The 17,200-nt window shown below is 63.0% G+C and overlaps 1 protein-coding gene across 3 annotated transcripts in view; it reads left to right on the top strand.

Moving 5' to 3' along the window:
- INPP5A (inositol polyphosphate-5-phosphatase A) overlaps positions 1-17,200 on the top strand; it is a 167,017-nt gene that overhangs the window by 140,355 nt on the left and 9,462 nt on the right. For all 3 annotated transcript variants that reach the window (XM_039252392.1, XM_039252394.1, XM_039252393.1), the window contains exons 10-12: positions 4,238-4,333; positions 4,422-4,496; positions 11,959-12,032. In XM_039252392.1, the coding sequence (XP_039108323.1) occupies positions 4,238-4,333; positions 4,422-4,496; positions 11,959-12,032 (245 nt within the window). The remainder of the gene's footprint in view (positions 1-4,237; positions 4,334-4,421; positions 4,497-11,958; positions 12,033-17,200) is intronic.

A 17,200-nucleotide genomic window follows, 5' to 3' on the forward strand; every position in this document is an offset into this window, starting at 1 on the left:
CCTCCTCCCCCCTCCTCCCTCCCTCCTCCTCCTCCTCCCCCCTCCTCCCTCCTCCCTCCTCACCCCTCCTCTCTCCTCTCTTCCTTGTTACTGATGTCTGAGAAGTGCCAGATGCACTTTCCTTAACAGTCACTGTCTTCAGACGGGTTTATTCCTCCTTGTTGCTGGGAGGAGGCTTGTAAGGGACTAAAGCTGGGTTGGCTCACACTTCAGGAGCCTCGCCCGGAGCGCCAGGCGGGAGGGGTGAGGTGAGGGTGCCCGCAGGTCCAAGGTGCCCCCATTGAGCCGTTCTGCGGTACAAGGCTCTCCCGGCTCACAGTGCCTCCTCCAGACGGTCTGGGTGTGAAAACAGAGAAGTCTGCATCCCGTGGCCAGAGCCTGATTCCTTCAGAAATTGCTGGAATGTTTCCCACAACGCTGCCTGCACCTTGTCTGTGGGGGGCCCAAGCTGGCTTCGTGGCCACATCCATTCTCGCCCTTGCACGGAGGGAAGGAAAGCAGGGGCCCTCCGAGGGGTCCCGGCCCGGGCAGCACCTTCCTCGCCCTACACGTTAAACAGTCAGACGACATCTGGCCTGACTGGTTTTCATTGCGACTGAAGTCAGGATTAAACCTGCCCCCACCTCTTTGTAGCCCCCAGACAATGGCCCCGCTCACCCCTCCAGACAGCGAGCATCTGGCCTCCAAGAGATACAGGCCTGTGTCAGGAAGCCCTTCCCCCCGGTGCAGATGTGGGACAGGCTGTGCTGGGGCCAGTGTCCAGGTCGGGAGGCCACGGTGCTGAACTTGGGTGGCATCCCTGCTGCTCCCTGAGGTGCCTCCGAAGGCCAAGCAGACCTTCTGCTGAGAACCTTCCCGTGCTTGTGGCTTTGGTGATCCCAGCCCTCACTGCCAGGTGGGCTCAGTTGCAGGAAGGGAGGCCGTGGCTCCACCAAGCTCTGGGGATGGGGCGTCCTGACCCCGACGAGGTCACCCCAACTCACCCCCCACTGGTCCCTGAATGGCCTGGGCCGGGGCAGGGGTCCTTGTGAGCCTGAGGGAGACGGAGACCCCTGCCCACTTCTGTGGGGGCTTCTCCTGAATCTGCAGGGGGAGAGGGAGACCAAACTCATGTCCCACCCACGCAGTCATGTCCAGCAGACGTTTTCAAATTCCAGACACACGGCCAGCACGTCCGAGGCTTCCTGGGTGTTGTGCGGAAGGTGCACCAGGCTGTCCTGCCCCTGAGGAGGGAAGGACCCACGGCCCCAGGGGCCGTGCCCACAGGGCACACATCTCTGCACTGCCGACATCCTGTGTCCGGGCAGCCCTCAGAGACTCGCCCTTCCTCTGCCCCTCGGGCCCCTCCCAGCCACAGTCCCTAGATGCCTGTGGGGAACGTCCCAGCCGGCGGCGTCCATGCAGGTGGCGGCCCGAGCTCTCCTGACGCCACAGGAGGGGACACTCAGCACAGCATCGTGACTTCTGTTTACAGCTCAGACCCTGAGCAGTTTAAACAGGAGGTCTTCACAGACCCTGGTTCAGGCCGTTACCCAGCCCGTTCCCAATGGAGTTTTTTACATTTACATGTATACGTTTTTGTTCTGTGCGCTTCTTACCAACACAGACTGAAACGTACCGCATGGAACCTTGGAACACCCTTCCTAATGGACGTACCCCGTCCTAAGCTGCCCCCACATCAGGCTTTGTTCAGTAAGGCCCAGGAGGGGACTCACACCGGACTTGTTCTCCAGGAGCCAGGACCCCCTCCGCCCTGGCGCTCTGCTCCACCCCGCCCTGCAGGCATCAGGTGCCGGTCTGTGGCGGCTTGCCGTGGGGACTGAGTTCTGCCCGCTCCCCGTCCTCGCTGCCACGGACCGCAGGGTCCTTCTGTCTGCAGCAGAGGTAGGGGCTTGAGTCTGCAAGGCTGCATCTGCCGGCCCAGCCTGAAGGGTCCACATGCGCTGCCTTCGGTTGAGTTTTGGATCATGGGCGAGGGTTGGTGGCTATTGAGTGGGGGCTCTGGGGACAGATGTGGCTTCTGGGATGGGTAGGGGACACGTGCGCCTCTGACCACAGGTGGCTTTGTGCCAGTCAGGTAGGCCGTGAACGACAGGATTCACAGAAGACACTGGAAATGGTTCTCTGGGCTGACACCGGGGCCCTGGGTCCTGGGGGCACCGCGTCCCGGCCGCCTACTTCAGCCGTTATCCGCACTGCGAAGAAACACGGGAGTTTCCTGATCCACATGCCAGGTGGGCGGCCTTGGCAACAGCGGCCCCGTGAGATTCCGAGACAAAAAGGAGGCACTCGAGTGCCGGGGCCGGGCCAACCTGCCTGGTGCCCCTTCGTGCGGCTGCTGATAATGAAATAAACCTTGGCTGGCTCTGTAAAAATAGCGTTTGGGGTATTTTTTTTCTCCTTTCAAAAGAAAAATCCTTTCCTCGAGGAGGCGAGCCTGGTGTTTCTGCATGAGTGCTCATGACTGCGGATTGAAAGCTGGGGCGAGGCCCGGGGCCGGGCAGGCTGCGGCCCGATCGCTTCTTTAAAAGCCCGTGAATGAGATGGCGCCCCGGGAGGGTGCGGAGAAAGGAGGATGCGGAGAAAGGACCGGAGAGCCGGAGCCGGAGGCACAGGGCGGCCCTCTCAGAGAGCCCGGCTGATCAGATGTTTATCCTTTGGAAGCCCGCGAAATGGCTAGATAAAGCAGTTTCTTTAAAAAGTTTCTAGCAGGTGCCTTTGGGAATCGCGTCCTGGGGTGGCCACAATGGCCCTCTGCCCGCCCGGGCCCTCCCCCATTCACGGAAGTGCTTAAGCCACTTAAGCGCATTAGCATCTGGATGGAGCGGACCTCCGAGTGAGGACTCTGAGGACTCGGGGTGGGCAGGGTGGCCGGGCTCTGCTCCGGATTGTTCTGCCCTTGTTCTAATCCCTGCTGCTTGAAGGCAGCCAGACTGATTTGTGACACATGAGTCCAAAAGCCACTTTGGGGGCTTGACCTGCCTAACTGACCTGTGCTCCGAATGTCAATGGCCTGTCCTGGGTACGCTCTGGGGACGGTGGTGGCGGCTGCCGCCTCCCCTGCCCCATGCTGGGCGCTGCGCGTGCGTGTCCCCAGCGAACCTGGGAGGGGTCGGCGGAGGGGGCGCTCGCCCCGGGGTGGGGGTGGGGGGTCCTCGGAAGCCTGCTCCGGAGAAGTCTCCGCCACATGTGCCGCTCAGTGGGCCTGTCTGGGCGGACGGCTCACCCCGGGAGGTGGTCCCAGCTTTGCAAGGGCCCTCAAGTGGGAGATGGTTTTAAAAAGTCAGAATTAGTTGTTTTGCTGACGTGTTCTTTTTTAAACTAAGGTCGTCCAGCCACACTGTGGAGAGCGGCCCGGCCGAGGTGCGGCTTACAGTCGGGCCTCGGTCCTGAGTGCACGGTCTGTCCCTGGCCGGCCCCGGGCAGCCTCTGTCCGCCTTCTGCCTCCAGCTGCCCTTCCCCGTCGTTCTGTGTGCACGGACCCTGGGGGCTCGACCTTCCCCTGATCCGCGGCGCGGGCGGGGCGGCTCCCGGGTCCTCTGTCCTCTCCCGCGAAGGCCTGTCCTGTTTGAGCACATCCCGAGCTGCTTTTGATAAACATACTCCTGCGTGCCCCTGGCCCCTGTGTCTTCTTCCCCGAGCCCAGGGAGCAGGCTTGCCGCCCTGGGTGGGGGTCCCAGTGTCGTCCTGCGCCCACCCGTGCCTTTCCTGCCTCACGCCCAGGTTAAGACCAGAGGAGTTTTCTCAACCAGCCTGGACTTAATTCAGTCTCTGCACTGGGGTGTGCTGTGTGCGGGGTCTGGCCATGCAGCCGTGGGGTCGCCCGGGGACCCAGCGTGGCCTCAGTTCTCCAGGGTGCCACCGGAGCCAGATCTCACCACAGGGTGTCCCCGCCCTGAGGGGCAGAGGCCTCCTTGCCCCTCTGCTGCTCATGCTAATTTCAGTGAAGCCTCTAGCAGACCTTCCAGGGTCAAAGCCCAGCCAGCTGGGGGGAGGGGGCAGCATGGGGGAGCAGAGGTGGGCAGGGAGTTTGGGGCGTGTGCCTGGGCACCTGGGTGTGCTCCGGCTCCCATGTGGCAGGTCCCTGGTCCCTTTCCGAGGACGTGTGGAGCCAGGCGGAAGCAGCCCGGAAAGGACAGGGCAGGGAGAGAGGCCAGGAAGCATGCTGCTTGCTTTCGGGGGGGCGTGGGCTGTGGATTCCTCTCCGGGGACTGAGCCCCTTCTGTGTCTTTCCCAGACTCTCTGCACACAGGCCACGATGCAGACAGTACGGGCCGCCGACACCAACGAGGTCGTGAAGCTGATATTCCGCGAGTCCGACAATGACCGGAAGGTAAGCGAGCCCTCGGCCGCGGCCCCTGGGGTGTGGTGGGGGCGCCTCGTCCGTTCCTCCTGCCCTGACGTCCGCGCCCCCTTTTCAGGTGATGCTTCAGCTGGAAAAGAAACTCTTCCATTACTTCAACCAGGAGGTTTTCCGCGACAACAACGGCACCGCGGTGAGCCCCGCTGTCCCTGTCCCCGGGCTGCGGCTGGTCAGCGGGCGGCTCGGGGGGCCCCGTGTGGGCGGGGCTGCGGGTGCTGGGGCGGCTGGCGCACCTGCCCGGGCCTTCTGCCTCCAGCAGAACTGGGGTGCAGCTCCACGGTTGTGAGTGTGCACGTGGGGGGACACGAAACGTGCATCTCAAACCAGTCGGTAGAGCCCTGGTCGCCTGCCCTGCGGGGTCTGGAGAGGCTGCAAGGGGCCACCAGACCCGCGGGGCAGCATCTGCGCCTGTTCGTAGTGCGCTGGCCGGGCTCACGGTCAGGGTGTGCAGTTTGCTGGGCTCTGAGGCGTAAAAGTCCCCCCGTGGCCAGTTCCCAGCCCCCAGGGCCCGGGGTTCTGTGGCGCAGAGGCGAGTCCTGGGTGGGGCCCCTGCCCACCCTCAGTCCTTTCTGCTCTGCCTCCCACCCCACTGCTCCGCGGAGGCTCTGTGCACAGCGCCCCCCTCGTTCAGCCCCCAGGTCCCCACACCCTGCCGTGTGGCCCTCACGCCTCCAAGTCCACTGGGACCGTTGCAGGGACGTCCTTATGCCAAAGCCTGGGTGGTGCTTGGACTGTGGGCCCTGCTCCGCCCCCCGGTGCCCCACGCCCTGCATCTGGGAGCCCCAGCTGTGCTGAGCGCCCTGCACCTGTGCCTCGGTTTCCCTCAGCGCATAGAGGCTTCTGGCCAGTGTACGTGCTGGGCGACAGCCCCGTGTCCCTCCTCCACGCCCGCTTCTGTCCCTGTCTCCTCATCTGTCCCCACCACCCCGGGGCCACGGCATCTCACTCGCCGCAGGAGCCCACTCAGCACACGCCCGTTCCGGGGCCCAGCCAGGGGCCTGCCTTGTGCAGAGAGTCGGACCTCAGCTCCAAGCCCGTAGCCACAGGCCTCACCCCCGCGCGGGGCGCCCAGTTCCGCTCCTCCCACCGGCCCTTCCCGGTGGGCGCTCTGCCCTTCGGGGGCCTGGCCACACCACATCTCACCTCCTCCAGGGGCCTCCCCTCCCTCCGCGCCCCCCACGGTGCCCAGCTTGGCGCGCAGACGCTTACAGCCCAGGCTGCCAGGCTGCTCCCCTAGACGGGCGGCACCAGGGGAAGGACCATGTCCCGCCTGCTGTCTGCGCCTGAGAGGGCAGCACCCTGTGGTGACAGGGCCCGGGCACCTGGGGCACAGGAGAGCCCAAGGGACTGTCTCAGTGAAGTGCCACCCCACCCCTGGGCAGCTGTGTGACTTCTGGAGCTTAGAGCCAGGGTGGGCTTTCAGGGCCCCTGCTGCAGAGGCAGCCCCTCGAAGTGGGAGGCAGTGAGGCGACCAGGGCAGTGACGAAGCCGAGGTTCCGTGGAGAACCATGGACACACGGACGCAGGGCTGGCGCTGGGGCCGCCAGGGACCGGATGGTTCGGGAAGGAGCAGGAGACGGGACAAGGAGGCCCCGTGGGGTCTGAACCGGGGGGGGGGGGCGGGGGGGCGGGGGGGGAGGTGTGTGTTCTGGCCACGGGAGCCAGTGCACACGGACCCACAGTCCCTGGCTTCCTCTGGTAGCGTCTGGACACCGCGTGTGTAGCTGCCATTGGAAATGACGAGTGCCGTCACAGGTGGAGATAATAATTTTTATTTCTGCATATTTATCAGCGTGCGAAATTTTTTAAGATAGAGGAAGATTCGTTTGAACGTTCAGGGGAACATTTGAATTTCATTCAGAGATTTAAAAAATGCAGCATAGAGTCAGTGTAGGTTTCCACGTGGTTATCTTGGGAAGACCCACATGCCCCTTCGCTGCGTCTGTCAGGAATCACACGTGGAGAGAGGCGCACGGGCCCGGCCTCCGCGGGTGTCTGCCCGGCTCCTCCAGGCTTGGGTGGCCGGCGCCACCTCCCTCCCTGCTGCTGCGGGTCCCGGGGGCTCCGCGCCTTCAGAAGCGCCTGGCGGGGTCACGCCGATGTCCGTGGCCCTGGCTGCCACCCAGCACGTTCAAGAGCCGCCTCTGCGTCAGTCACGTGCAGGAAGTGGGGTCGTCGGGACCAGCCACGGGGGACAAGATAAATGGTGCGAGGAGCCGTGTCACCTCCGCGGCGAGGCACGCAGCCCCACGGCCACGGGAACAAACTACCCGTCCGCAGGATGGATGTGCCTGCGCCGGACGCAACCCCAAAATCCATCGCGCCCTTCATCAAGCACCGGTGTTGTACCCGCCTGACAGAAATTTAATTCAAGCTGGCTTCTGGAAATAATTATTGTATTTTAAGAGTAGTAATCATTGGCCGGGACATGATTGAATGTGTCCATGCCTATTGACTTTTTCTATGATTTATAGCTTTGTTTAGTCGATATTCCCATCGAAATTGTATAATTAATTATAAGTGTGGCTGTCAGGGCTGCAGGATGGAGTGCCCTGGCGAGGATTTGGAGAGATTAAATTTTCCTTGGCCGTCCCAGGGCAGGGCTTGGGAATTTTCACCGCGCTCGGCCTGTTGGATAGAGATGTTTTCTGTGTGTTTAGCAACTGCTCTAGCTCAAGCGCATTGATTTTCCGGGCTCTTTTTTCTTTATCAGCCTGGTGTCTCTGCAGTAACAGTGGAATTTGTGCAGCTGGGGCAGGTCCTGACAGATACGCACGATCCGCCAGGCCCTTTATCATTGTCTACACACACCCCGAGCTGTTTTTCACTTCGTAATCAAGAAGAATGTTTAAGATACATGTGAAATTGGTTATCATGTTAGTGAAAAATCTCAAAGAGATACAAATTATCATCTCAACAGAAATGCAACATAATTTCTAATCAGGGACCTCTCACAGCTGGAGTTTACCCTGTGGCCATCGCCAGCGGGAGGAGGGAGGTCCCAGCAACCTGGCAGCCGGCCAGGGACCCGATGCGCCAGATCAGTGTTTGTGACAGCGAGCAGGCTGCCCGGGGCTGCAGCTGTGTGCGTGGGTTTAGGACTAGCCTGTGCCCCCTCCCCAAGCCTGGGCACTCGGGTCTGTCGGGAATTGACCTTGGCCTTGGCCAGAGTGTCTAGCACAGAGCCTGACACACAGCAGAGGCTTCGTAAGGATGTGTTGACCTGGAGTGAGAGTGTGAGAGCGTTCCAGAGCATCCCCACGCGGACAGGCAGGCAGGTCAGCAAACAAATGGGTGCGTTACGGGCGGTGCTCCCCGAGGAGCCTCTCCCAGCATAGGGGCCGGTATGAACGTGGGCTGGGTGTGGGCGCATGGCGGGGAAGCGCAGGCGGTGGGCGCCTGGCCAGTGGGGACCCTGGAGGCCCGGGCTTCCCCAGCTGGGCTCTGTTCCTGCGTTCGCCGCTGGAAGATTCACTCTTGGTCCAAAGCAGATATTTATTTGCTTTAATTTTACTTCACACGCTGAGCAAGTGGAAGCGTGGCAGGTCCACTCGGCTCCCTCCCCAGATGCTGCTGCCCATCTGCACGGCCGGCTGGCAGAGCCACGCCCACATCTCACACCAGAGCTTTCCAGCATCTCTCATCACCCGCTGCAAGGTTGTGCTTGTTGAAGCATGTGTGCACACATCTGTGCGTGTGTGTGCAGGTCTGTGTATGTGTGCGTGTGTGCCTATGCATGTATGCTCACATGTGTGTCTTTGTGTGGCTGCATGTGTGTGCGTGTCTGTGCATACACGTGTGTGTACACGTATCTGCACGTGTGTGCAGAAGTGTCTGCATGTGACTGTGCGCATCTGCCTGTGTGTGTGCATGCATGTGTCTATGCACATGTGTTACACAAGTGTCTGTGCACATGTGTGCATGTCTGTGTGTATGTGTGTGTGTCTACACACATGTATGTGTGTGTCTGTGTGTGTGCGTGTTGGTGCACCTCCCTGCAGACCCCTGACGGGGGCATCTGTGGATGCCACCCACATGGACGCCCCCCGGACAGGTTCTGGCCACCGAGGGAGGCAGTGCCCAGCAAGGCTTCCAGGGGCCCTTTCTGAGGCTGCACACATCAGAGGAACATCCAGTGGATGACATGCAAGCCACTCGCTCACACACATGTGCTCACGGGCACCCGGGCACCCACACACAGGTGTGCAGTCCCCCTTCCCCTCAGCCCTTCTCGGTGTCCCCAGGGCTGGTCATGGGGCCCCGGGGACCCCTGGCTCACAGTCAGTCTCCCGGCGCATTTACAACCAGCACAGAACGAGAACCCGCATGCGTGTGCCTGTGCGTGCATGTGTGTGTGCGTGCACATATGTGTGTGCGTGTGTGTGTGTGCATGCATGTGCATGAATGAGCCCCTTCCAGCGGGGGACAGCGGCTTTGCCTTCGAGGAGCGGCCGAGGGTCTGCAGAGTGGCCGGGGGGCAGCAGTCTCTCCTTTAGGGACGTGGTTTTGTGGGTGGCGCTGGGTGGCGTCTCGCTGTGAAGGGGGAGAGAAGAACCCCTTTCGGAGAAGAAATCTGGGTGCAGGCAGTTTCTCATTTCCCAAGGGAACTTTTGAAACTGTTTTCGGACTTTTATAAGACGAATCCCTGGGGTGACTGACTGGGTGCTGCTCGGAGCCACAGGCCCTGTTCCGGGTCCAAAACCGACACAGACGCCCTGTGGGGCTCGCGGGGTGTGGGGCGCAGAGGAGGATCCGGTGCGAGTGAGTCCGGGAGCCCTGAGGACACGCTGCAGCCGCTGTGAGCGCCAGGCCGGGAGGCGCAGCCGCTGCCTGCATCCCTCCGCCGGGCCGGTACACGCCATGTCCTCCCCTGCGTCCCCCCACTGTGAGCGGCGCGTCACGGCTCACGAGCACGCGTTCTGAGTGTTTGTGTCCGAGCGCCCGGCCCCCCGCCTGTGGTTCTCTGTGCACGGCTGTCCGATGCAGGGCAGGCGCCACGTTTACTTGCCCCCCCAGATGAAGGACCACAGACAGTGGCTTGCAGTCCTGAGACCCAGGACCGGTGGGGTGCACCCCTGAAAACACCCGTCATTTCAATAACTGATAGAAATTATAAGAGTATTTAATATGATTGAAAACTTGAAAGAATCAGAAATAAACACCACACCCTGAAAGAAGCAGATTAAAAAACACACAGACCCCGTGGCGGTGTTACCAGTGAAGTCCCCTTGGGTGAGTCCGTGGCGGGACAGCCTGAGGGCGCGCGGAGGCGCAGACCCTGCGACCAGGGCAGCGGAGGTGGGGGCGGGGGCAGAGTGCGCGGGAGGCCGCGGGAGGCCACGCTTGGCAAGTCGACGCTGGAACCACGGACGGTCCTCAGGAGAAGGACGTGTCCGTGAGAGGCAGCGGGGCACCAGACGGGAAGGGAAGACGAGGCACAGCCGTGAGGACAGCGTCGGGTCAGCCGCCAGAGGGACGCTGGCACCAGGCAGCAGCCCTGTGACCCAGATGCGCAGGGGGGACGGGTGGCCAGGGCGCCCGGGCACCCACACCGGGCCGAGTCGGGAGCCGCGCCTGAGGGAGGCACGCGAACGTCGGTGTTCACGGCACGAACTGCTCTTTGTGGACACGCGCGGGTGTAGGGTCACAGGACCCGGCCGTCCAGAGCGCAGCCACCGTGGGACGGGGAGGGTCCCGCAGCGCCTCTCTCTGCCGTCGTGCGTTTCCCTCCGTGTCAGCGGGTTTGGGAGCCACCGAAGACAGGCGGGCCCCAGGCGGGCAGAGCGCGGGCTCTGTGGCCGGAAGCCAGTCGCCATGGGGAAAGGACAGTGCTGTCCACGTTTCCTTTAAGCCGCCAGTCAGCCGCGGCCAAACTGCTCCACCACGTGCTCCACGCAGGACCTCTCCGGACCCGGCTCCTGGCCTCGGGCAGGCCGGCTCCTCTTGGCACACGGCACCTGCGTGAAGCCAGCAGCCGCCCCGCGTCCCCACCCCCCCGACACGCGGGGCCTGCCTCTGACTTGGGAAAGCCAGGTGTTCAGGCACCAGGGTGACCTCCATGAGAAGCACACCACAGGCACGTGAGTGTGTGTGTGTAAATGTGAGTGCATCTACAAGCACAAACGTGCAAGTGTGCATCTAAGTGCGGGACCCAGAGCGCATCTGTCTCCCTGAAGACTTCCTCTCCATCCCCAACTCCACTGAGGACCTGACTCGGAAATTTCCAGAAGCTACTTGGCCTGGAACCCACCTTGGAGGAGGAGCTGGTTTTCCCCTGATGTGGGGGCGGCGAGGCCACTTGGTGCCAGGAAAGCCAAGCCAAGCTTCCCCATCCCCACGTGATCCTCCACCCGCCTCCCCGTGCCTCCCCTCCCGCTGCGGGGCCCTCGGCCCTGGGCCCCGGGCCCCCGTGTCGGGGCTGCGCTGAGCAGGCTCGCGCTCAGTGGACGTGGGCTCACAAGTGGCTCCCGTGGGACCTGGGCCCCGCCCCTGGCACGTGAGTCTCGCCAGGCAGGGTCTGCGGGTCTGAGGCTCCTTGTGACTCCCGCCTGCGAGCGCCCGGGATTCTGTAGGAACGTGTGTGAGGTTCAGGCAAGCGTGTGTGCAGGGGGACTGGGTGGCCCTCCTGACCCCCAGGCCCCGCACCAGCTTCGCCCGGGTGTCGCCCTCTGACCCCTCTGACCCCTCTGACCCACTCCAGGAGAGCGCCGGGTGCAGGTGGCTCAGTTGGGGACTGCGTACTCGGAGCTGCGGATGCCGAGCTTCGGGAGTGACGGATGAGGCAGCCGGGGCAAGAGCGGGGTGACAGGGCTGTGTGACGGGGGGCGGGGGCGGGGTGACGGCTGTGATGGGGCGGCGGGGGCGGGGTGACAGGGCTGTGTGACGGGCGGGGTGACAGGACTGTGTGGGGTTGCCGCTCGGGCACATCCTGACACTGTGTGCAGGGCAGCCTTGTCACGGCCAGTGTGGCCAGATGCCGCTGGTGACACCCTTCCCTCCTGGGGTACGGGCGGGGGGCGCCAGGCCGTTGTGCTTCGGTTCTGAGGTGTCCCTCTGGGCAGGGCGCTCTCCTCCACAGGCAGAAGCCAGTGGCCCCCCGAGCGTGCTGTGGGGGTCCCACCGATGTGCCGACTCGGCCATTTTTTTGTAACAAAATTTTTTTTAAATGTTTCTTTATTTTGAGAGAGAGGGAGAGGGAGCATCCCAAGCAGGCTCTGCGCTGTCAGCACAGAACCCAGCACAGGGCTCAGTCTCAGGAGCCGTGAGATCATGACCTGAGCTGAAATCACACCCGACGCTTCACCCACTGAGCCCCCACCCCCACCCCGCGCCCCGTGGCCATGTTTAGTCATATTCCCGGGCGAGGTCGACACTGCGGACTCTGCGACTTAGCCTGGGCAAAACGACGAGCCGTGCCCGCACGCTGCCTTGGTCCGTGGCATGCTGTCCACTGCCCCTTGCGGCTCCGAGGAGGGCCTGTGGGCCCCCCAGGTCTGCCAGGGCGCGAACGGGCAGCTGTCAGCAGGGCCCCTCGCACACAGAACCCCCGTGAGGCACAGCAAAGTGACCTTGTGTTTTTCTGTTTCTTTTCTTAGCTCTTAGAATTTGACAAAGAGCTGTCTGTTTTTAAGGACAGACTGTATGAACTGGACATCTCGTTCCCTCCCAGGTAAGGACCCACTTGCTGGATGAGCAGGTAACTTCCCCCCTGCCCTTCCCGCGGCCTGAAGCAGCAGCCCACTGAGAGCATTGAGGTTCCGTCAGCTTCTCTTATTTAAAAAAAAAAAAAAAAAAGATGTTTTTAAATATGTAAAACACTGCCTTCTCAGACGAGCACACTGGGGGCCCCAGCCGCTGCTCTGGGTTCTGGGTCTTTCTGGGAGCATCAGGGGTTCCCACCACGTGCTGTGCTGGGGTGTGGTTTTGGTTTTCCCTTTCTCAGGCAGAGAAGCTTCTGCTGGGTTTTACTCTGATGTGTATGACTCTCGGGTCTGCGGGGAGGACAGCCTGTTCCCTCGGGCACCCAGGCTCTCAGAGGGTGGGGGGCAGAGAGGCCAGCGGGGGGCCGGGGAGCCAGGCATCCTGGGCGGACGGCACCCTGAGGACACGGAGGCCCTGTCACCAGACTCCCCCGCTCCCTCCCCCTGTTTTTAGATCCCAGGCACGTTCGGGAAGCTTCCTAACGTAGGGGGTAGGGGCGTCACGAGACCCCAAAGCTCTGCTCCTGGGACGAGCTCAAAACCAGATGGCCCTCCGTGCTCTGCGAGGGCCCCTCCGCCCCCACGCCACAGTTCAGTCACACATTGGGGGCTGGAAGGGGCCCCACAGACCACCGGACGAGGGACTCCCTGCACCTCGAGGGCATGGGCAGGTACCCCTCTGACCCGAGGGTCCAGGCTCCGGCTGAGAGGGCCACGGCGTGGGCTCCAGCGGCCAGAGAGGGAGGCACTGTGGGTCCTGTCGGCGCCCCGGCAGCTCCCACGGGGGTGCTGACCAGGCGTGGCTGCTCGCAGCCCCCACCCCTCGCAGGCACGGTACGCTGCAGTCAGGCGCACCTCCACATGCCCCCCAGATCTGACGAGACTGCCTCCTCCGGGGTGTGGTAGACCAGACCTCCCAAGTGCCCCCTATGTGGACAAGCTCCAGGGTCTCCGCAGGCTTCGTTGAGCTGGCCAGGAGCAAGGAGGCCTGGGGCCCCTTGGGCGGAGGCCACGGGCACCTGCAGCTGGCATCTGCTTCTCGAGGCCTCCCAAGTGCGGAGCTCACAGTCTGTATGGCCGGCGCCCTGGTGGGCGAGCAGCAGAGATGCCCGCCTGTCCGCCCCCAGGCACGGCGAGAGCGCACGTGGCCACGCGGGATAGTGGGGTCCCGGGCTGGCGGTTCCTGGCAAACGAGGCGCAGCCCCCCCAGAAAGTGGCCATGATTCCCTGCCTGCTCAGCTGGAGCCTCCATGGCCCGAAACAGGGGAAGGTCTCGTGCCACGTGGGAGAGCTTCAGAGCCGCCCGCGTGTGCTGGCCGTCGCCCGCCAGGGGCCTGGGCTGGGCTGCGCCCTCTGCGAGGTCCGTGGGGCGTGGGAGCCGCCTGGCCCGTGTGACAGGACGACGGCCCGGAGGAGCCCCTGCCCATCCTGGCACCCGGGAACAGCCCGCGAGATGCGCCGCAGGGACTCGCTGCAGGCGGTGTCGTGGGCCCTGGGAGCGGAGAGCTCGCTCTGGCCAGGGAGGCGGCTGTGACAGAGGAGGGGCACCTGACGTCCCGCCAGTGCTGGCTTCACTGGTGCAGGCGTTGCTTGGCTGGTGATTAAGTTATCAGATACTTTCCTTCTAGTTAGGAAATAACAGTAGTTCCCGAAGGTGGGCCTGTGGGGCAAGGATGGTGCAAGCGTTTTTCTAACAAAATCGGCAGCTCAGCTCCAGGTCCGAAATCCGTGTGATATCAGGACGCAGTCACAGCACGTGCTCTGGGACAGACCTACCCAGTGCTCCTGAGGCCGGTCCCCATGCTGCCCGGGGTCACCCCTCCCCCACTGCCCCGTCGCCAACCCCTCACCCCCTGCCTGCGTCACATCCGACTTTGCCCCCTCCCCCACTGCCCAAGACACACGGCCCCTCCTCCTTTGACTCTTTAGTATTTTTGAAACCGTGTCTGCGACCAGAGCCCACAACCCCAGGGTTCGCCACGTGGGGTTCGGGGCTACTGCACCACGGGAAGAGTGTAACAGCCATAAAGTCTGGGAAAAGAGCAGGCGCCGGTTGGGGAGGTGGTGGTGGGGTCTGGTGGCTGCCAGATAAATTCTGACTCTCCCGTGAGATAAGTGGTCTCAGCATGCTGCCTGTGCGCGCCCGTGTGTGAGCGTGTGTGCACACACGCGGGTGTGAGCTCATGTGCAGTTGTATATAAGCGGTCGCATGTGTGGGCTGCAGCGGGCACAGACAGCACACGGGGGTGGGTACAGAGGATTGTGTGCATGTACATGGCCATTGTTTAGGTAGGAGTGCACGTGTGTGCACCTGTGTAGGTGTGGGAGTGTGTGTGCAGAATGTATGTTGCTGTACGTGTGCGTAGTGTCCACAAATGCAGGGGTGTGTGTGCACGTGTGCATGGGTTTTACTGCATGTACACGAGGTGTGTATATGGAGTTGGTACACATGCATGGTTGTATGTGTACATGTATGGATACAGGGCTGTGCGTATGGGTGTGTGCGTGTGTCTTATATAGGTGCGTATGGGTGTTGGGTGTGAGTTGTGTGCACACGTGCATGGGTGTGTGTGCACATGGGCCTGTCTGCACGTATGTATACACGTACATGGGTGTGCAGGGGAGCACTACATGGGAGCAGGCATGCGTGCGGTAGAGGTGTATCCTAGTACATCATGTGTGCAAGGCGTGTACGCAGTGCTGTGTGTGTGGTATGCACGTGTACGTGTGTAGGTGTTTACTTGTGTCTGTGTTGTCTGGGCGTGGCGGTGTGTTTGGGTGAGCGAGGGGGGTGTCCCCTGGGTGTGGGTGCGTGTGTCTGGACCGTGCACAGCCCGCGGCGTGGAGGAGGCCCGCGGCTGACGCCCTGGGGGCCCCTGACCCAGAGCGGTTTCCTTGCACGCTGTCCTTTGTCCCCTCTTGGAGCAGAGGGTGAGGAGCCCCCGGTCACTGGCTGCAGGGGCTCGGGGACACGGCTGTCCTCTCCCCGCCCGAGGGCTGAGTCACAAATAAGGAAGCACCTCTTCCGTGGCCAGAGCCTCTGGAGGACCGTCAGGCCTGACCGCCCCGCCCTCTTGTCCAGCTATTCCTGGCCCCACACCCCCGGCACCCGCCTGACCAGGGGCGCGACGTCACCCCATGGGAGAGGAGGCGGCAGTTCCGTCCCCACCGCGGGGTACGAGGCTGCACCCCGGGGCCTCCCGCTCAGTGGGGGCTGCCCTCCAGGGGTGCCCAGGGGCGGGTGAGCCCGCGCCCCTCCCCAGGCGCCACTTCCTGACCCGCAGGGCAGCTTCCTGCCTGCGAAGCGCGGCCCACGGTTCTGGAGCAAAGGGCGCCCAGCCCCGGTTCCCCACGCTGTTTGCAGACACGGGCCCCTTGAAGGTGTTCCCAGAAGGGGCCCCAGCTCCGTGTTTGTGCTCGCAGCCTGGGCAGGGCTGGGTAGTGCCCGTGGAGACCCCTTGCTGGCCGAGAAGTGCCACACCAGTTCCCTCCCCGTGAAGCCCAGAGGATCGCACCCGACACAGTCCGTTTGTGAACGAGCCTCCTCACTTCCCGAGCTGCCCCGGGTCAGCCGGGAGGCCCGGACAAAGCACCGCCTGTGTCTGAGGCTGTGTTCTCACCCCCCCGGCGTGGCCTTGGGTCTTCGCCAGGGTACACTACTGCTCCCGGTACTTTCTGGATGGCTGTGAGGTCTGAGCCCGTGCGGCCGTGGCTGTCGGGTTGTTGGGTCTCAGGGAGGCCTCTGTTCGCGCCCGTTCATCAGAACCAGGGAGCTGCGATGGCACCCGAGGGCGTGTGCCCCCGCCGGGAGGCAGTGTGTGCGCAAACCCTGAGCATCTGCTCCCGTGGCCGCTGGCTGGTTGTCAGAACGTGTCGGTGCTCCCTGCCCCTTATCCACGCGCTGAGTGCGTGGCACACAGGGCACGTGGTCTCTGTCCCTCTTGCAGCACCGCGCAGGGCAGGGTGCGCTCCGGGGATGGCTCGCCGGGGCCGGGGTGGCAGGTGGGCGTCCGCATGGAGCGCCAGTATGGCCGTGCGCCCGTGAGCCCCACAGACATTTCGTGGGCAGATGGGCCTCGCGGTGAGAGAGAGGGTTCTTCACGGAGACGTTTGTTAGTGTTGTCCGTGGACTAGGCTCCTGCTGGGTTGTGACCGATGCCGCCACTTCCGTCTCCTGAAGCCACAGTTCACATAGCACCTTCACCAGGGCGACCAGCAGTGACCAGCAGTGAGAGGTGGTCAGGAGGCCGTGAGCCCTGGGGGGGGCGGGTGAGGAACAGGCAGGGTGCCGGGGGAGCCCTCCAGCCCCACCCCTGCACGGCGTGCTGGCGCCTGCCACCCCCACCGGGCGGGAGACGGCAGCCAGCCGACGCCAGACGGTGACGGTGAGTCCATGTGCCTGCAAATGTCCCTCCAACTGCTCGCCTTGAGCCCCGACCACGTCGTGGACCTGAAACCGCAGCCGGGAGCAGCTCCTTCTTTGCTGTGGGAGGGGGTCGGCCACGTGCACAACTGGGGATGTCACAAGTCGGTCCTTCAGAGCCCCTGGGCTGCCAGATCGTTTAGATGTCCCACAGGTCGGCAGGTGTGAGATGGCGTGTCCCCGTGGCCACCGAGCAGAGGACCGTGTGCCGTGGCGCACTGCCAGCACGTGGGGCCGATGCAAGTTCTCCAAAAATCTGGGCTTTGCCTGAAAGCTTGAGGTTTCTTATTGGCAAAAATGCTCTCAGATGTTTTCCTGGAGAGGAAACATGGCTCATTTTGCTGCCTCTTGAGAAAACTCCTGTCTGATGCCCATGTCTGAGCAACAGTCTTTCTGCCTTTCTAGCAAAGGAAAATAAAAAGACGGTCCATGAAGATGAACTGAAACAGCCACGTGGCAGAACGTGACTGTCCCTCTCGTCCCACTGTGTCGGGACACGTCCCGCCTCCCAGTCTGGAGAGTTGGTAGAGTAACTGCGTCTGTTTCTCGGGGTGGGGCCTCTGAAGAGAAGCAGGCCCGAGGACACCCCCCCGGCCTGAGGACCCCCCGAGGACACCCCCCCGGCCTGAGGACCCCCTGAGGACACCCCCCCGGCCTGAGGACCCCCCGAGGACACCCCCCCGGCCTGAGGACCCCCCGAGGACACCCCCCCCG

This window comes from Hyaena hyaena, unplaced genomic scaffold (assembly GCF_003009895.1).
Source record: "Hyaena hyaena isolate Hyena2069 unplaced genomic scaffold, ASM300989v1 scaffold_409, whole genome shotgun sequence".
NCBI classification, from domain to species: Eukaryota; Metazoa; Chordata; class Mammalia; order Carnivora; family Hyaenidae; genus Hyaena; species Hyaena hyaena.